Source organism: Dipodomys merriami, unplaced genomic scaffold (assembly GCF_024711535.1).
Source record: "Dipodomys merriami isolate MVZ:Mamm:240054 unplaced genomic scaffold, mDipMer1.0.p SCAF_154, whole genome shotgun sequence".
In the NCBI taxonomy this organism is placed as follows: domain Eukaryota; kingdom Metazoa; phylum Chordata; class Mammalia; order Rodentia; family Heteromyidae; genus Dipodomys; species Dipodomys merriami.
In genome coordinates, this window is record NW_027202871.1 from 2,420,275 (window position 1) to 2,440,959 (window position 20,685).

The window sequence follows — 20,685 nt, forward strand, 5'->3', positions numbered from 1 at the left end:
GAAAGATAGAGCATGCTTAGCTTGAGGATTTGCACATGTTCAAAACTTTAAAATGGCAGGTGCTGATATTCAGGGACTTGTACTGTTGTGTTGTAAAGATGGCAGACAGGCCAGGCACTGGTGGCTCATGCCTGTAACCCTAGTTACTCAGGAGGCTGAGATCTGAGGATCACAGTTTTGAACTGACAGCCTGGGCAGGAAAGTCCGTGAGACTCTTATCTCCAATAAACCACTAGAAAACAGGAAGTGGCGCTGTGGCTCAAGCAGTAGAGTGCTTGCCTTGATCTGAAGAGCTGAGGGACAGCACCCAAGCCCAGAGTTCAAGCCCCACAACCAAAAAAAAAAAAAGAAAAAAAGAAAAAGATGGCGGACAGGAGCATCTGGAGAGCAACAATGGGGAAGTATGCTCAGTGGTTTGGGGGAGGTTTCTTCTTTATTTTTTAGTTTAGCCATGGGGTAGAGATTATTTCTCCATGAGGGAAGCTATAAAGTCTGTAGCTTTTGTTCTTTCTCACAGAATCTGAGAGAGAAACACAGTAAATGGAGCCTTGCAGTGCCCTGCTTAGCCAAGTTGGGTAATTGAGGGAGAAACATATGGCTGACATTTCCCTTCACATATGCAGAGAATTAAAATTGGGCAAAAATAAGTTGGAGACAACATACCCTCTCCTAAACACAAGGTGTAGGAAGGGGAGTTGATGCAGGTGCTGTGTGCAAGTTTACCCGCCATGGGGATTTCCTCAGCCAAGGCAGTCAGCCACATTCTTTTTTATGGAAATTGACATTATTTTGCTGTGGCATTGAAGGCACATGAGGGTTTGTTTGGTTTTTTTTGCCAAGTTCTTTCCAAAAGAACCTTGAATACACTTAAATGTAAGCTATCTTTTCCAGTAAATAGTTAAGTCTATGCCTATAGCCCTGTCATATCTTCCTATTGAACTTTTATTTCATAGCCACACCAAAACAGTTATATCAGGAGATATTTTTATTTCAGTATTTGCTTGTTTTTTATTTAAACAAAGTCTTTAAACTTATCAAAAGTTGAGTCTACTGCACAAGAATCAACACAAATGCAGAGTTCCTCGGTGTTCCTAGATTATTGACATTGTACCATCTCATTAATTCAAATGTCAAATTCATAGCAAACACTTTGATGTTATTATTTCTAGAGACTCTACCATATTTAACTTTACATTCCCTGATCTATCTTATATTTTGAATCTGTGTGCAATGAGGAGAATAACTATTCTTTTCCTTAAAGTAATTCAGTGACTTGGTAAATATAATTGCAAATTTAAAACACAAAATACATGAGGAAGGTTTCCAAAGCAAAAAATAGAAAACAAGCCAGGGGCTGGTGGCTCACATCTATAATCCCAGCAACTCAGAAGGCAGAAGTCTGAGGATTATGGTTTAAAGCCAGTTTAGGCAGAAAAACCCATTAGATGCTTATCTCCAATTAACCAGAAAAACAAACAAACAAAAACACTGAAGGTGTGGCTCAAATGGGAGAGTGGCATTAAGCAAAAGGAGAAGTGAAATGAGAATCACAAGGCCTTGAGTTCAAGCCCCAGTACTGGCACAAAAAAATAAAAATCAATAAATGAAACAACAGCGTGTTGCCATTCTTGCTTGATTAAGGTATCTGTGAATACATTCAGTATGAATGACGATGTCCTAATGGTCCAGGAAGACCAGCCATGTTCAACTCGGAAGCTGATTTTCCAAACATTTGGAGCTTCAGAGTTCCCAGATGCTTTAGTGAAACGTGGCCGTTGTTCATTTTGACCTGGAGCACATTTTTAAGGAAATGTAACCCATGTGTTCGTTTTCACTCTATCCACAAATGAATCCAAATTCGTGCTCACGCTGTCTCTGGGGCAAGGCTTGAGGTGCTCCCCTGAGCCCCAGGAGGCGATCCACTGACGACAGCTATCTCAAGGTGGGCTCTGCCCCTATTGTTGAGGTTCTGGCATCAATGAAGTCGTCGAAAAATGACAGAAAGGGGACTTCAGGGTGCAGACTGGCATGTCTGGGCCTCCTCTGCAGAGGAGAGCGGAGGGAGGGAGGCTGGTGCCTGTGGTGGCCGGTGGGCCACTCTTCCAAGGCTTTGCTTCAGCTGACACCCCGAGCAGTGTTAGGAAGCCATTGGTTTGGGAGGGACAAATACAAGGTCACTAGCACAAAAAAATTGAAATCAATACATAAAACAATAGCATGTTGTTATTAATAAAAACAAGTTATAACACCATAGGCAGATGCAAGGCCACTACCAAGCCCTCAGCTTCCTAACACAGCTCATGAAAGTGAAGTGGGGAGTTCAGGTCTGGCTGGTACCATCTTGGCCACATGGTGGAGGAGGGTGGGGTCTGGCATCTTGTCTTCATGCTGGGGAAAGGGGAAGTCCTGGCCTCCCAGGTGATGGGAGTGCAGGGGCCTGTACGTGGCTGATAGGCTGCTCAACCTGTCAGTCCAGTGCCTGGGAGTGGGAGTTTCCCGTGACCCTGCCCCCTGCCTTGATCCCATTTAGGCCCAGACCAGCGCAGGCACCATTATGTCATGCCACATGTCTCTGTGTTCCTGTCCTGTCCTGGCTCCTGGCTCCTCTCCAGTCACCATGGCATTCCAGTTCAGCTCTCCACTGGAGCTGAATGGGTTGGTATTGTTTTTGCTCTTTCTTTCCTCTCCAGCCTTCCTGGCTCAGTTTCCTAACAGTGTTGTGTCTTTGCTGACTGCTGGTTTTTGAGACAGGAATCCACCACGCAGTTATTAGCCTTTTAATGAAGACTTCAAAATGTGGCTTCTCCGTTCTCTCACCTTACAACGAAAGAAGAAATGGGGTACAAGGTCACTGAATTGCATATAACAGGCTTCACCCACTCTGAGCCAATAACCTCTACTGCTTTTCCAGGAAGTGCATTTGGAAAACGGATGAGAAAAGCAAGTATTTTGTGGCGGCTAACACGCTTTGTCTTCCAGCAGACATGGGTTCCATTCAGGTCCTGTGCCCCCTCTTCAGAAGGAAAACATTTGATTCCATGACTTCCTTTCCTGTAGTAAATTTTCCTTTCTCCACCCTCTCTTTGATCTCCTCCTCTCCTGCAGTTCACCAATTTGCACTCTATCCCATGCACGTTCCTTTCATTCTTGAGGTTGTTCTAATCTCTTGGGTTTCAGTACCCAGCCCAGATCCCCATTCTTGGGAAATTCTTGGTGATGCCCTTAGACCATTCCTGGTGCCCAATAACAAATGGCATCAAACTTCTTCAGGCATAATGGCTCTCCACATTGCAACAGCAATGACACCAAAGGAAAGTGATGTGTAATGACATCGGTCACGATCTGTGCTCTTAAGACTGCAACTCATCACCTGCAGTGGCCTTCCTGAGAAGCTTCCCAGCAGACCCCAGGCTCCTGCTGATTTGAGTTTCCCTAAGACTGGCATTATTTTCTAAAAGCAGCATCCAAAGTCAAGGTAGACACACCCAAGTTCGCTTCATAGAATTCGTTTTCTGTTCCACAAATCCCATTTAGCAGCAAAACAAATAAAGTAAGATGACTGCGACCCTTTGCATGCCTGCCACCTGATTAGACCACAGCAGACGTCACACCAAGGACGTCTCGTGATAGCTCTGCACTTGCTGCAGGTGACCTTTGGACTTGCCAAGTACCACTGTTTGCGAGAAATGTAGGGCTGGACACATCAATACACACTCGGAGGACGTGCTGTACACCTGCTCCAACCTCTCTGACACAATCAGCCCTCCTGACAGGGATGCAAAATGTTTGTCTTGAGGCCACTGGGCAACACTGAGACCAGAAGGTCTTACTCAGGACTGGCAGCTAGAGCACAGGAGGAAAATGAATCACACGTGGACTGCTGTGGGACTGCCTTCCCACCCTCGGGAGAAAAAGAAAATGCAAACAGGCTCGTTTCCATGGAATTTAATAATCCAACTTTCTAAAGGTTTCTGTCCTCCAAATCTGGTTGCCGCGTTAGGCCTTTCGCAGCATCGCTAAGTAACTGGTCATGCATGGCCCTGCTACCTACAGGGCTCACAGCTTACTGCCGCGTTTGCCTCTACAAACGTTTGGTAGATCGCCACTTAGTAAGGCCAAACTTTTATTTAGAGCATATGGCTTCCCGTGACGCTGGGCGAGCACTGAGTGATTCTGTATCACTGCCAGACACCAACGGCATCAGCCCCATGTCAAACAGAAATGTGTGTTTGATTTAAAATGCATAGAAATTCCACCATGCCTTTCATGTCTGTGAGCTCGGCTGGGTCTCCTGAAAATGCCCTACATTTATTTCTGACGATGTCTGACGACTCAGCTGCTCTGTGTCCATACTGTTAGGACTCATAACTGGGGTTTAGGAAGCATCAAGGGTGGGTGGCAGGAGGACTCTGAGTTCCTCCCGTGATCCTCCCTGGGAGGACTCTGTGACGTCAGATCAGTACTGTGTCACAGCTATCAGAGAATGACTCCTCCCCAGAGGTCTCCAAAGCTCACCAGAAATAGCACAGTTCTTTAAAGATGCATTCGATTCTCAGTCAGATCCATGACTTCTATTCTTATTATTGCTACTTTGGGGGGATTACTGGCTAAATTCCTAGAAATATTAGAGACAAGATGGAAATGAACCAAAGATATAAATAATGACACTATAGCAGCCAGTGCTGAAATTGTAAGTAGACTGTCATCTAGTCAGAAACACTCCTGACAGGTGCTCTCTGGAGCAGCTGCTCCTCATCTGCCGAGAAGCTGGGGACCAGAAAGAGACTGCAGATGTCACGATTCAGACGCATCGGCTTTATGACATGACAGCTTTATTTTTAAATCTGAGCATTACTGGGATAAGCAAATGACTACTTGAAAATAGATGACCATTCCTCAGTAAGATCAACACAGAATGACCATATGACCAGATATTCTATTCTTAAGAATGGAAAACAAGAGTTGAAACAAACACAGGTGTTCATACTGTTTGTAGCAGCACTGTTCAAAATAACCAAGAGAGGAAAGAACCCTAACACCTACCAGTGAGTGAACAGACACAGAAAATGTGGTATGTCCATACCACGGAGTATTATTTAGCCACCAAAAGGAATGCAATGCTATACATGCTGAACCCTGAACATACCCTGCTAGATGAAAGGAGCCAGGCATGGTTCCATTTGCTTGAAATGTGCAAAGTAAGCAAAGCCCTGGATGAAAGATGCAGAGCTCCATTGCCAGGAGCTGGAAGGAGGGAGTAACAATTCGTTGTTCAATGGATTTCCATTGGTGATGATGAGAAAGTTAGAACCAGACAGTAGTGATGGACATATACCATAATGAACAGACTGAATGATGCACTTTAAAATGGTAAACTTTATATGTCATGTGTAATTTTATCATAATTAGACATTTAAAGACCTGACCACACATTCTGAAACATACCCCATACTTAATAAGCATCAGAGTTGGACAAATAAGCCCTGGAAATATAACTACAGATTGTGCTAGCTAATCCTTAGATGCCAGGGCTAGCATCAAGCATTGTATGCTAGACACTCTTTCATTTGTGTGTGTGCTGATCCGGGCCTTGAACTTGGGGACTGGGCACTGTCATTGAGCTTTTTTGTTCAAGGCTAGCACTCTACCACTTCAGCCACAGCTCTATTTTCAGCTTTTGATGGTTAATTGGAGATAAGTGTTTCACAGACTTTCCTGTCTGGGCTGACTTTGAACCTTGATTCTCAGATATCAGCCTCCTAAGTAGCTGGACTTCTAGACATGAGCAACTGGCATCTGGCGTTAGCCTGTGTTTCTAAAAGTATACAAAAGGAAATTGAAATATAGGAAGAAAAAAGCCCACATCTCATAAGTGGCACACAGTAGAGCTGAGATTTGGACCCAGGCAGGAGCCCCCTTCCCCACCCCCCCTCCCCGCCCTGGGGAAGCTGAGCATTCACTCAGAGGTGAGCTGAGCTGACCCCTGACCACGCAGGTTGTCTTTAGCTCTTTAAAGAGCCTGCATTCTTATTTCCTTTATTCTTTTTTTTTTTTTTTGCAAAGGAAAGGAAGTAAACATTTATTCATTTTTCTTTTTTTAATGTTTTTTATTGTAAAAATACTGTACAGAGGGGTTACAGTTACATGAATATGGTAATGAGTACATTTCCCATTGAGCATTGTTACCCCCCTTCCTTTGTTTTTCCCCTGCCATCCCTTCCCTTCCCGCCTCCCCAACTCCTCCCTCCGCCCCCCAAGTTGTAAAGTTGGGTTTCAACATAGTGTCTTGTACATCTCATTGTTACAATGGGTCAACCTTTATCCTTATTTCAGCATTTTGTTATTTCCCTTCCCCTTCACAAATTAGAAAAATGTATATACAAGATGCAGGGCACCGACATCAAATACAGTGAAAACAGGGGTTATACCATGGGGGAAGAACATACAAAGAAACAAAAAAAAAAATCACATAGTACATTATAAGCAAGAAAGAAAAAAAAACCATGTGTCCCTATCTTGGGGTTCATTTTGCTTAGCATCAGGTTATATGGTCATATGTACATAGCTTTTGACCTTTGCTGCTTGTCCTACACATATACTAGTTCTTGCAAATAGGTAAACCATGGCACCTGTGACTGGGCAGTGCTGTAGCAAGCCTCTGTGTCTTCCAAGAGCGGAGGGTGCATGGCTGCAATGGCACGGGGCCTTTCCCCCTTCCCCTCCACACTGTGGAGAACCAGCCCATCAAGGGAGAGATCATTGAATGCCATCAGCTTCCTCTTGAGCTCCTCAGTGGACTGTCCTGACTTCTTCTAGAGAAGGAAGTGTATAACCAGCTGTTTTAAATTTACTACTTGACGGGAGAGTCCTGAAAGTTGAATAACATTGCAGCTCTGGGGCTGGGATGTAGCTCAGTGGCAAAGCGCTTGCCTAGCAAGTGCAATGTCCTGGATTCGATCCCCAGTACCAAAAAAGAAAAGATTTAAAAAAAAAAACAAAATAAAATTACAGCTCTATTTTATACTATATTATAATATTATATATTATATTTCTCCAGGCAGTGATAAGAAAATGAAGGTATAAATAATTAATTACAGTCAAAAGAGAAAGGCAACTCTGTTTCATTTCCTTAATTGTGATGATGATGAATGACATAGCTACTGGATTTGAGGTCACAGAAGGATGGAATGGAACACATATGTATAACCTGAAAGATGTAACTATGACATCAGATTTAAAAGACACTTGGACCTCTGTCATGTAAAACATTAATTTATAGCAAAAATCGTTTTATGCTCGTGACATTTGCTTGTGCTGTAGATGTGCCTCAGGAAAGTCCCTTGCTTCCTAATGGCTTTGGCTCAGGCAGTTCAGGGTGGAATTTGGGGGTCAGTCAGCTGATCAGTCAGCTTGTCCCTGGGGGTCAGTCCCCCCAGGGACAAACAAGCATGAGTGAGAATGCACTGCACCTCACTCACTGATGGCATAGAAGGCTGAGCTGCACTGAAGACCAATAAGCACCCATCCACAAATCTCTAAAATACTGTGAAAGCAAAGGTGATATGCAGTTACAAGCCCGAAGGAACTAGAGAGATCAAGGTCTAAATTATACCAATTTTGACCCACACAGAGTTGGAGCTCCCTTGGAAGGTCACTTCCCAGTCACGTGACCTGGGGCAAATTGTTTAGTGTCTTCAGATGTTTCCTTGAAACTGGAAGTATCTATGTACTGTCTCATAACCATTATTAGGGTCCCTAACAACTCTGAAGAAACTCTAATTCATCTCTGCTTTTTAACAGTGTGAGTCCATTCTTTTAATTCACTTAAAAGTTCAGATTGATTCTATGACAATGTTTCCCTGAGCTACCACTATAATTCTACAAATGTTAAAAGTCTGCCACATGGTAGCACCTAAAGCATCTAACGTATCAGCCATACTGAGTTCAAATCCTGCCTCAGGATGAACAGCCTTGAGCTTTAATCTTTTTTTTTTCCTGGATTCCCAAATGCCATTCTTCTCTCATTGTGTGGTAACAATTTACCTTTTAACCAATTTACCTATAGAGGGCAGCACATGGCTACGTGTTATGTGGTTCCAAGGTGAGCGAGGTGGTCTGAGTGGATCAGAACACTAACTAGGCTGGCTTTCTAATAGTCTAGATTTCCTCATCTCCAAAGTGAAGTAATAAGACGTGTATGTGTAGGTCAGTTTTTCAGGGCTGTGACAAAAAGCCTGAGGAAAAGAGGCTTATGGGAGGGAAGGTTTCTGTTGACTTACTGCTTCAGAGGTTTCGGTGCATGGCTGGTCTGCTCCATTGCTCTAGGCCTGAAGTGAGGCAGATCATGGAGGCAGAAGTGAGAGGCAGAAGAGGCTGGCCTAACGGTAGCCAGGAAGCAGAGAGGAGGGAAGGGAAGGGGGGCGGGGGAGAGGGAAGGGGTAGGAGAAGGAAGGAGAGAGGAGGGGAGAGGAAGAGAAAAGAGGGGAGGGGGAGAGGAGAGGAGAGGGAGGAGAGGGGAGGAGAGGGAACAGGAGTGAAGGAGAAGGGAGAAGAGGAAAGGAGGAGAGGAGAGGGAACTGAAGGGGAGGAGAGGAGAGGAGAGAAGAGGAGAGGAGGAGAGGAGAAGGAAGGAGAGGAGGGGAGGAGGAGAGGAGAAGGGACAGAAGGGGGAGGGGAGGAGAGGAGAGGGAAGAAGAGAGGGGAGGAGGGGAGGGGAGGAGGAGAGGAAAGGGGACAGGAGGGGGAGGGGAGGAGAGGAGAGGGAAGGAGAAGAAAGGGAAGGAGAGGAGACAGGAGGAGAGGAGGGGAAGGGAGGAGGAGAGGAGACAGGAAGAGAGGAGGGGAGGAGAGGAGAGGAAAGGGGAGGAGAGGGGACAAGAGGAGGGGAGGGTGGCTGGGAAGGTAGCTCAGTGGTAGAGCGCAAGCCTTGCATGCCTGAGGGCCTGAGTTCGATTCCTCAGCACCACATAAGCAAAAAGAAAAAAAGCCGGAAGTGGCCCTGTGGCTCAAGTAGTCGAGAGCTAGCCTTGAGCTGAAGAGCTGAGGGACAGCGCCCAGGCCCAGAGTACAGGCCCCACAACCGGACCAAAAAAAAATAAAAGAGGAGTGGAGGGAAGAAGAGAGGACAGGAATAAGGACAAGATATACTCTACTTCCTCCAGCTTGGCCTCTTAAAATTACTCAATTATGACTCCATCAACGGACCAAACCACGGAGGAGCTGAGAGCCTTCTCAGCCACTCACCTCCACTGCCATCGGCAGAAAGGTCACCCCCACCCCACCCCCACCACAGGAGTCTTCAGGGGAGGCCTCAGGTTCAGACCATAGCCACTGTGACTACGACTGTTCCCTGGTTAACCCCAGCCTTGCACATTCCGCCTCGGCTGTGTTCACTCCGTCCATTCACTGATCCATTCACTGACTCATCCTGGACCGTCCCCACACGTGGCTCCTCCCACCACACTCGCTCTACCCCTCCCCCATGTCACCACATTCTTTTTTTTTTTTCTTTTTCTTTCTTTCTTTTTTTTTTTTTTTTTTTTTGTTAGTCGTGGGGCTTGAACTCTGGGCTTGGGCGCTGTCCCTCAGCTCTTCAGCTCAAGGTGAGCACTCTACCACTTGAGCCACAGTGCCACTTCTGGTTTTCTAGTGGTTTATTGGAGATAAGAGTCTCACGGACTTTCCTGCCCAGGCTGGCTTTGAACCCCAATCCTCAGATCCACCAGTGCCCGGCTTGTCACCACATTCTTGCCCCTAAAGGTCTCATTTAGTGGCTCTAACAAAGATCTCCAGACTTCTCCTGGAAGTTGTCTTTGTAGTTTCTACACAGCCAAGAGAACAGGGCCACAAGTAGCCAACACCCCCTCCCACCCTCCACCCCCTGTCCACCTCTGCCTGTCTGTGGGACTTCTTCCTCCCAGGTGTCCAATCAGAGGGATGGGCCGCAGGCTGGGTGAGCCTTTTTTTATTGAGGGGAAGCCTTCTCTTCTGTGGTGATTGCTTGAAAATTCTCCCCATGTTGTCATTCAAAACAAGAGAAACAACCTGGTCCAGAAAGCTTCATTTAGGGCTGCCTTCCATAAGAGACATGTCTTCTCTCCAAGCTCAGTAAGCTCATAGCCTGCATGCTGAAGAAGGGCTTCCAAAGGTGTCAGTAACAGTGGGACTCTGTGCTTGCTTCTAGACACGGTGAGAAGCTGTGTGGCCAAGCTGTTCTTCACCTGCGCCCTCAAGGGCCATTACTGTCTGTACAGTAAGTCCAGCTTCACCCTCGTCAGCCCCGAACCCCAGCCGTGGATCAAGATCATGTTTCTCTTCCAGCAGGTACGGGGCACTGGGTGGTGCGATGCCCTCCATGATCGATCCCTTCCGAGATGGGCCAGCGGTGCACTGATGATCACTGTTACTCAACTATGACTTTGGCAAAAGCCAGTATGCAGATTACAGCAGCAGCACATACAGTTCATCAATAATTTTACTCTAGGTTTTTATATTTTAAGATAAACTTTCTTATAGAGGGAGCTGGGTTATTCATCCATAGGACAAAGCTAGTCTTACCTTGAATTAGCTTTTTTAAAAAAAAAATTATTTAAGTAGTTGTACAAAGAAGTTCCCATTCTACAAAACAATATATGAATAGAAAGTGTATGACAACATTGTCACCCATCGCTCCTAACCCACTCCTTCTCTCACTTTTCTTTTCTTCTTTTTTTAAAATTGTGATTAGATGATTACATAAATTTCACATATTTCACAGTATTGTGGTTGAATTCGCTTTTTAAAATGATGGGGGTAAAATCAGAGGTAGAGATCTTGTCTGGCACATAGAAGGCTCAGAGTTGGAACCCCAGACTGCAGAGAAAAATGAAAAGCAATGGGAAATAGCAAATGCAAAACAGCAAGAAAAAAAAAACATCTTATTTGGAGAGATAAGTTGACTTTTGTCGAGTTAGGCTTTATTTCTATATCTTCTCTCCCAAACCAACTGATTTTCTTGTGAGCCTTCCCTTTGGGGCAATGGTAAGACATACTAAAAAGCTACTTTTTCTTTCTACTGGTTGGATGAAATTTCATTAAAAATGTTGACCTTAACAATGACGACTTCCATGCCAAAGTGTGAATTACCAAAGAGGCTTTTGTTCAGGAACACTTGTCTTAGATACATTAAATTGTTACCTAAAATATCAGTGTAGATTATAAAATGTGGGTCGCTGGGATTTCACACACCATGCTGTGAATGAGGAATTTTGCAGATGGCTGGCTCTCCCACACGGTGATCTCTCCACTCTGGACTTATATTCAAAAGTAAAATGCTTAAAAATAATTGATTCAATTTTACAAAAAGAAAATGGAGGGCTACAGGGTGAAGGGAAAACAACACAAAGGAAGGTGAGAAGAAAAAAAAAAAAACGAGATGCAATGTTCTATGTTTGAAAATTAAACCAAAGAGTAAGGTATTTCTGCAATAAATCCTACAGACATCACCAGTCAAATAATCATATTGTTTTTATAAAGTCAGGCTTATTGAAGACAAACAAATTTCATGATGAAGAACATATCAAGTACTACACTGATACTATAGTAGTTAGATATGCACTGGCTGTGGCTTCCGGACATCAACTTTTCCAACAGGAAGGAAGTCTTTAAAGATCTCGTAATAGCTAGCTTCTCATACAGAGCAACCCAGATTTTATGTGAATCAAACTGACTGCAAGAACAAACACAGAACATTGATTCCTTGAAACTTTCCTTGAAATGATGATATTATTTTCTTCTACTTTACTTACATTTGTCAAATAGTTTTCACCAGTGATTTGGTATTCACCTTTGGCTTCATTCTTAAGAGATGTTAGCTTTTAAAAGAGAGAGAGAGAGAGAGAGAGAGAGAGAGAGAGAGAGAGAGAGAGAGAGAGAGAGAGAGAGAGAGAGAGAGAGAGAGAGAGAGAACAAAAGAAAAGAAAAGGAAGGAAGGAGGGGGAGAAGAAGGGAGAGAAATGAAAAGAAAAAAAGAAAAGAGAAGAGAAGGAAACTTGGCTTTCCTCTCTGGTAGTCTTATTCTATTGATTTTGTCTCTTCTGTCTGTTTAAGCAAAATCACTGAAGAAGCTCCCCCATGTTTTTTACTAAACGGTTTCTTTATTTTTCCAAGCCTTTGTTATTATAAAAACCTGGGTGAGTCCTAGCTTGGGGTAAATAGCAACCCAACTTTCACTCAGGTGATTACAAACCCAGGGCTACTCTTGGGTGCTGAGTCTGAATTGCTTTTCTGTCAATTTCACACTTCCTGGTCTTTAGACTAATGAGTTTGCTCTTCAAGACAGAGCTCTTTATTGTCCCATTGAAATTTAAATCACCTGAAAGATCACCCCAAGGCCACGAAGGGTGGTGGGACTGAGCAATCAATCACGTATGGGGTCCAATCACTAGCTGTCTCTGGGCCGAGAGTAATGAGATGCCTCTCGTCTTGATTCAGAGCCTGTTTCCTGAGCCCTTGTCCATACAGAGTCATTCTGTGCAGTTACTCCAAGCCCTGTGGGAGAAGACACAGGCAGGGGGCACCGACAGCTTCGAAACCGCCATGACGCAGTCCACGTTCCCACAGCAAAAGGTAAATACTTCTCTCTGTGGATAATTACTTTATGTTATTGTGACCATTTTTTGGTACCAGTCCAGCATGAATCAGGATAGCATCCAGGCCCTGATTTCTTTATCTCAAGGCTAGTGCCCTACCACTTGAGCCACAACGCCTTTCCAGATATTTCTGAATAGTGTATAGGGGCTGGGAAGGTAGCTCAGTGGTAGAGTGCTTGCCTTGCATGCATGAGGCCCTGGATTCGATTCCTAAGCACCATATAAGCAGAAAAAGCCAGAAGTGATGCTGTGGTTCAAGTGGTAGAGCGCTCACCTTGAGTTGAAGAGCTGAATTGCTCAGAGTACAGGCCCCACAAGAGACAGTGGGTCATACCTGTAATCCTATACCCAGGAGGCTGCGATCTGAGGATCAAGGTTCAAAGCCAGCCTGGGAAGGTAAGTCCGTCAGACTCTTATCTCCAATTAACCTCCGGAAAACTGGAAGTGGTGCTGAGGATCAAAGTGGTAGAGCACTAGCCTTGAGTAATAAAGCCTCGAGAACAGTACCCAGGCCCTGAGTTTGAGCCCCAAAACCAAAAAAAAAAAAAAAGTTGTGCATATTTATAGGGTGTTATGGGATGTTTAAATACATGCATTCAGTGTATAATATTCTAATCAGGACAAGAGTATGCATCTTCTCAGACATTTGACATTTCCTTGTAAACATCCAAAATCCTTTGTTGAAATATCTAGTACCTGATCACTACCTGGAGACACCCCACTGGGAAGTAGAAGCCCAGAACACCATCTCTGGTCTAATTATAAGTTGGAACCAACAAACATACCAATAACTCAAAGTATAAACAAGTAGCAAATGAATTAAAAGTGTGACATCGTGACACTCCATCATATCTCTTTGGGTGATGGAGAAAAAGGCAGGGTGAGCAATGGGAAGGACTGATGGGAAATTTATTTCTATGAGTCTGTAAGAGACTAAAGAGACATCCAACTATTTCATCACTACTTTTTGGCTTCAGTTTAAGACTTTGACAAGAAGTATTTGCTTAAAAAGGGAATACCACAATTGAATCAGCATAAAATAAAATGGAATTCCTTGCATATTTCATTCACATTTTCAATTGTTGCCTCATATCAAGATAATGCATCAGAGTCTCATAAATTTTTCGTTGTGAACCATATTTTTACTGGAGGCATAGTAAATTAAAACTTGGCAGCCTATTTCACATCCTAAGAGATTTAAAAAAAAAAAACTTGGCAACTTGATTTTTCCTTGCTTACAAGCATACTGATTCATCTTTCTCCTATTTCATACCAATAAATTTCCCTCTAGGATAAGCTTAACTGCAATGCTTGACATTTCATAATTTCGTTTATTCATGAGTAATAGAAAAACCTTGATACCTGGAATGTACACTGTGTGGCAAATTTATCTGACCGGGACTTCTCCATCAACTTGGCTCTCTCTACCTTTTATGAAGAGCTCTGCATACAAAACACAAAATAGCTGTGAGAATTGTGCAGAGCCTGCTTTATTTTCACAATACTGAGCCTGTGTTTATGTGTATGTGTGTGTACATGCACATATGCATGCACTAGTGATCTGGAAGTGATGGGCACTTGTGCATCCATTCCTGCAATGAGGTTTTGCCTCAGAGCTGGGGATCCAGGCACTGGGAAAAGAGGAAAAGCAGTTCTGAGAAAATGCCCAAGCATCCAGACTATAACCTTCTGCAGGATTTGTTATAGTAGTTGCCTTTTAGTGTGTGCATTTGTGTGCATTTGTGTGTGTGTGTGTGTGTGTGTGTGTGTGTGTGTGTGTGTGTGTGTGTGTATGTGCCAGTACAGGGACTTGAACTTAAGACCTTACACTCTCACTTGACTTTTTTTTTGCTCATGGATGGCACTCTACCACTTGAGCCACAGCTCCACTTCCAGCCTTTTGCTGGTTACCTGGAGAAGAGTTTCTTGGATTTGTTTGACCAGGCTGACTTGATCTACTCAGATCTCAGCCTCCTGAGTAGCTAGGATTACAATTGTGACCGTCAGCTCTCAGCTAGGACTTGCTTTTGGATAGAATCTTGGACATTTAAAGCTGAACTTGATCATTAAGATCTATTAAGTTAGTGCTGAGCATGGTGGTTCCCCCATTATTCCAACATTTGAAAGGCTAGTCAGGAGGATTACAAGTTCAAGACCAGCCTCGTAGAAGTATCCACTTAGAGTGCCCATGGTCCATTGCTGAAGCTTGGACATGGCCAAGCCCTTCTTCAGGAGACCCTCAGGAGAGAGGGGCAGACCAGCTGGTGTTGGGCCTGATGTCACCGCGGTGTGCGAGCAGCTCTAGCTCTGACACAGACTTTCACCATCCCTTCCCTTCTGGGATGCACGGGGGAAGCGGCCTTGTTCATGCACTGAGGTGGTTGATGCTCACTGTCAAGAGCATGCTGCCTGCCCAGCACTGAGCCACCTGCCCAGCAGGAAAGGGCAAACTGGATCGCTCTGCCCACTTGAGGCCTGCACTTTTACAGAGCCTTCATTTATCTAGATTTTGTTTAGGGGGTGTCTATTTATGTAGGCTGGTCTTGGACTGAGAAAAGAATTGCAATTGTACTGTGCGTTTCAATATCTAGAGGTACCCTTTATTTTTTCTTTCAAAAGATTTTCATCTGTGGATCTTTCTATTTTTTTATCATCACTTTATCTCAGAGATCACCCTGCTAGACATTAAATTGGAACTTAGCCCACCTCAGTTAGGAAGTACTGACATATTAACATACTCTTCATTAACATATTTCTAACATTCATTCATCCCACCCAGGAACCAGACATATCACTATGTTTATTCACGTTTCATTTTTCCCCATGGCTCTGTGACCCGGAGAAAATTGACTTCTCTTCTACTTAATGTAGTCATTTATAAAATGGGGACAATAGCATGTTTGTTTCATTATGTTGTTGGGATGAAGTGAAATATTTGACATTAAGCATATAGGAGAATTCCTGGAGGGTTTTGTATGTCCAGTGAAAGTCATCTGCAAGTATTGTTATTAATGTTGTTGATTCTGATAGGTTTCTTGTTTCATTTTTTTCTTTGGCGATGCTGGCAATTGAATTCAAGACCTTGCATTTTCTAAGCAAGTTTAAGACAATACCTTTTTATTTCATAATTTGCATTTCTAGGAATCCGTTCCAAAGAAATAATCCAAAATATGACCAAAACTCAAGATGCACACAGAAAAGAATTGGGGTATGGTTATCAAACAATCTAAATATCTAAGGATGAGAAAATAAAATCATGAGCTATCCATTTAAAAGAATATTCTGGGCTGGGAAGGTGGCTCAGTGGTAGAGCACTTGCCTTGCATGCATGAGGCCCTGGGTTCGATTCCCCCACATAAGCAAAAAGAAAAATAAAATAAAATCTACATATATTAAAAAAAGAATATTTTAAAACCATGAAATACCATAGTTACCAGTGATATTTTAATAACATTAAACCTAAGAGTATAAGCAACATATTTTAAGATATACACACTTTTAGAGGACTGCCAAAGGAAAATATACAAAAATGTGAACATTGCCTGGCTGTGGAAAGTCTTCGTGTGTGCATTGCTTTTATAGTGAAGAACACATGAAGTTATATTGTATATATTGTATAAGTAACGTCGTAATATCGAGCCATGTACTTAAAGGAGGCTCCATTCTGGATGATCCAGGCCTATTGTGAAATATGGATTTCAGGAAAAGGAGGAAAAGGCCCTGACTTCCTGAAGAAATGAACAGGATCTCCAGAGAACATCAGTAATTCTACCCCGGACCCTGCCACTCGGCCCTGCAGGGGGAGCCAGACTCTCACCACCATCGGTGGAGCGGACAGCTGCAGCCGCCAGCCTGCCAGGGCCAGCGCTGGAGAGAGAATCCCCAGCTTCCACATGTGCTGCACTTCCCAGAGCAGGGCAAGTTCCAGACGCCAGGGAAACAAGGTCTAAACTATGCCCATCACGGAAACAGAAAATAATCGAGCCTACTGCTGCAGTAAGATGTCCCCAGCTGGCTACGGTTTGGATGTTTCTGTCTCAATTGCTGCGAGCATACCCAGGGCGATCGGCTAAAGTGGCAAAGCTGACCTGGATGGAAGGGAAGGAGACCTTGTGATGTGTCCCAAGGATGGGTTGGGGTGTCTGGAGTTAAGGTGTTCGTGTGCTTGGATAAATAAATGCACAAATCAGTAGATAGTGAATTTATTTTATATGGGAGGATTTAGGGCCACGTGTGTGGTGGAAGCCACAGGCATCATGGACGGTGGGCCTCCAGGAAGAGCAGAGGGAGCTCCTTAGAGAGCTGAGTTATGGTGAACCTCCCTTTCAGAGCAAGCTCTGTGGGGTGTGGGTTTGGGGATTTTGGAAGTCTGGATGGTGGTGGGGGCATCCAAACTTTCAGGCTGTGAGCTAAAATGAGCAGAATTTGATAGCAGAGTCTTAGCAGCCAAGGTGAAGTAAGGATTAAAAGGAATGAGAGGCTGTTCAAAGAAGCCAGGCCAAGGGTCAAACCCAGCCACTAGGGGGAGGTAGTGAGGTTGGTGAAGGGGGGGGGCTGAAATCTGGGGTTTGGGAGCCACAGGTAGGTGAAGGTGGGGTGGGGGTGCAGATGCAAACACCTAGCGCTCTCTTTGCTCTGGGAGGCCAGTGGGTGCTAAAATACAAGTTCTGGCCTAAAAGAAGAAGATGATTCCATGTGGGAAGAATGGAATGAGTGACAAGGGAGGGAGGGAAAACGGAAGAAAAGAATCACAGTGAAACCCTGCCAGGTCCATCCTGTTAGCCAAAAATATATTTTGCACTGGGTGCCAGTGGCTCCACCTGTAGTCCTAGCTACTCACGAAGCTGAGATCTAAGGATCACAGTTCAAAGCCAGCCTGGGCAAAGTCCCCAGCAGACTCTATTTCCCATAAACTACCAGAAAACCAGAGGTGGCTCTGTGGCTCAAAGTGGTAGAGCACCAGCCTTGAACAAAATTGCTCAGGGAGAGTACCCAGGGCCTGAGTTCAAGCTCCACAACTGACAGAAAAAAATTTACATATATATGCATATATATATATATATGTGTGTGTGTGTATGTATATAGGTATACATATACACACACACACACACACACACACACACACACACACACACACACACACACACACACACACATATATATATATATATATATATATATATCTCAAGGTGAATGCCAATGTCTCACAACTGCAATCCTAGCTACCCCAGAGACTGAGATCTGAGGATCACAGTTGAAGCCAGCCAAGCAGAAAAGTTTGTGAGAGAGTCTTATCATCAATTAACCAACTAAAAGCCAAAGCGGAGCTCTGGCTCAAGTGGTAGAGTGCTAATGTTGACCACAAAAACTTGGGGACAGTGCTCAGGCCCTGAGTTCAAGCTCCAATACCAGCATATACACACTGTGTGTTTGTGTGAGTGTGTGTGTGTGTGTGTGTGTGTATGTGTGAATCATGAGATCACCATGCCACCTCCCTTGCTGCACTTCTGCTGAGGGGCCAGTGCTATTACACTGCGAATGCCTGGTCGGCTGCCACCTCACCAGGAGCCACAGTCCCTGTGCTGGGGGGACCCATGACACAACTCCCGTGAGATGGCCCAGGGGAGTTGTTCCACGGCACGTGGGCATTCACATGTGGAGCACCTTAGGCCAGAAAGGTAGATTCGACAGCTATCAATGGAACTATAGAGACATCATAACCATGGAGACGCTAAAAAACAAAGGGAAGAATAAGGCAATCTTGGAAGAGGATGTAAAGAGGAAAAAGCCCCATTCAGGGTCCACTGTAGATGGCAGCTGAAGGGCACAAGCTCAGGAAAGAGCAGCTGGGTTGGTAGAGCACTTTTTCGGCATGCATGAAACCTCTGGTTCAAATGCAGCCAAAGGAAGGAAGAGCCTGTTGTTCTGTGGTCCTTGTTTTATCCTGGTTGAAAAACTATCATGCTACTAAATACCAGCTACTCATAGCCCCTAACCACTACCCACATGTATTCAGACTCTGTGCATATACTGTCCTAAACATTTGAAATTGGCACGGAAGAGCTTTCTGGATTTAGCTGAGGTCCTCACTTACCACATGTATTCTATTTCTGTCACTGTTCACAACCAAACTCTCCCAGAATGCACCATGCCCATTTACTACTGTCCTGAACATTCCTTCACAGTCAGACAGATGTTCTGCATCAGGCCAGGAATTTTTCTTTAAAAAAAGAAAAAAGAAAAGAAAAATGTGCAGCGAACAGTTAATGAAATAACTCTATTCCGGAGGGAGCAGAGGTATGCATTCCTCTGCAGTGTGTTCTCTCCTCTTGGTGGTGTAATAGACCTTCTCTCAAGTAATCAGAGCCTGTGTAAAGCCCTCCTTCCCCCTGCTGACCTAGCAGTGTGTAATTGCCCGCAAACACCGTGCACAAATTGGCAAGGAGAAACAGAGCCTCTTGTCATAGCGCATAAATATGTAGTGGCTGGAAATTCAGGATCTGGGCTTAAAACCTGCCTGTGCTGTTTCCTTAGCTGCCCTCTATCTGACTCCTCAGTGCCTTGGCTTTCTTACCTGAGAAATGCAGGAAATCACAGTGCACCCTGGGCAGGAATGTTATGAGAATGGAAAGACAATGTGGGCGGGCCAGGTAGGAAGAGGGCAGTCCCTCGCTCTCGTAAGACATCGGTAAATGCTCAGTGGTCCCGTGACCCCACAAGTCCCTCTGAACCAAATCACCCCTCAGCCATGCCTCTAAAACCTTTCCTGCACGTGGTAAAGCAGTCCACACACTCCAGAACTGTTTTTGGAGGGGCCTCTGCACCCCAGTCATCTCTGGGGTCGGAGTCTTCCTCCCCTCAGAGAAGCTATGTCTTCTGTCTATGCAAAAATTGCTTCAGGATAGAATCTAAGCATGGCAAAATGTCCAGTTCATCCAGATGCTGGTCAGGGGTGGGGGGACAAGGGTGGTCGGCCTGCGGCAGGGTCCCCCACAGTGCAGGGCCACCGTGTGAGCTCCAGAGGCCACTATGCATACTGACACAGCCCATCAAGTTGCCTCGAGCTGTCATTTGTTAGCAAACTTATGCTGTAAATATCCTCTCACCTTCCTTAATTTTTTTTTTTGGTCGGTCATGGGGCTTGAACTCTGGGCCTGGGCGCTGTCCCTCAGCCCTTCAGCTCAAGGCTAGCTCTCTACCACCTGAGCCACAGTGCCACTTCCCGGCTTTTTCTGCTTATGTGGTGCTGAGGAATCGAACCCAGGGCCTCATGCATGCGAGGCAAGCACTCGACCACTGAGTCACCTTCCCAGCCCCATCCTCGTGCCTTTCTACACAGCCTGGTTTGTTTCCCCTAAGAGGCTTCCTAAAGACTTCTTTTATTGTCCAAATTCCTACTTTCACGAATAATTTTTCTAAAATTGGAGGGAAAGCCATCCAACTAATGCTTTTGAAAACCTGTTTTTCTCATCTGCAATGACTTTGCGCTGCTTTGAGTTAGATGATGCTTGTCATGAAAGTCCTTCGTAGTGCATGCTTAGGAAGATGATTTTTTTGGGGGTCCGGCTGTGGGGCCTGAACTCTGGGCCTGGGCGCTATCCCTCAGCTCTTCAGCTCAAGGCTAGTGCTCTACCACTTGAGCCACAGCACTACTTCCGGCTTTTTTCTTTTTTGCTTATGTGGTGCTTAGGAATCAAACCCAGGGCCTCATGCATGGAAGGCAAGCGCTCTACCACTGAGCCACAGGAAGATGATTTTGTATGCTATTTTCAAGTAAAAACAAATTCTTTGAGATTCAATATTCTTCACATTTTATCTGGACCTAGCTTGAAATACACCTGAGCAAATATGGCATCCCTAGATAGAACCATCACTTACATGGAGAATCAAAAGGCCAGGTTGTTGACAGAAATCATTTATTTGTAGTTGTGGATCAAAAGACTTGATTTCTTACTGGCTGTTAGAAGTCACTCTGAGTTTCATGTCATTCATAATAATACAGCAGCTTGCTCCAAAGCCAGCAGGAGAGTCTTGTATAGTTATCTGTCCACAGGAT

General features: G+C 44.5%; 1 protein-coding gene across 10 annotated transcripts in view; it reads left to right on the top strand.

Annotated features, from left to right (window-relative positions):
- Nucleotides 1-20,685, top strand: part of Veph1 (ventricular zone expressed PH domain containing 1) — a 144,236-nt gene that overhangs the window by 85,192 nt on the left and 38,359 nt on the right. For 7 of the 10 annotated variants that reach the window (XM_070022872.1, XM_070022874.1, XM_070022875.1 and 4 more), the window contains exons 10-11: nucleotides 10,184-10,323; nucleotides 12,472-12,606. In XM_070022872.1, coding sequence (XP_069878973.1) covers nucleotides 10,184-10,323; nucleotides 12,472-12,606 — 275 coding nt within the window. Of the gene's footprint in view, nucleotides 1-10,183; nucleotides 10,324-12,471; nucleotides 12,607-15,770; nucleotides 15,912-16,306; nucleotides 16,788-20,685 lie in introns of those variants that run through there. The other 3 variants (XM_070022878.1, XM_070022879.1, XM_070022880.1) reach the window with 3 other exon arrangements.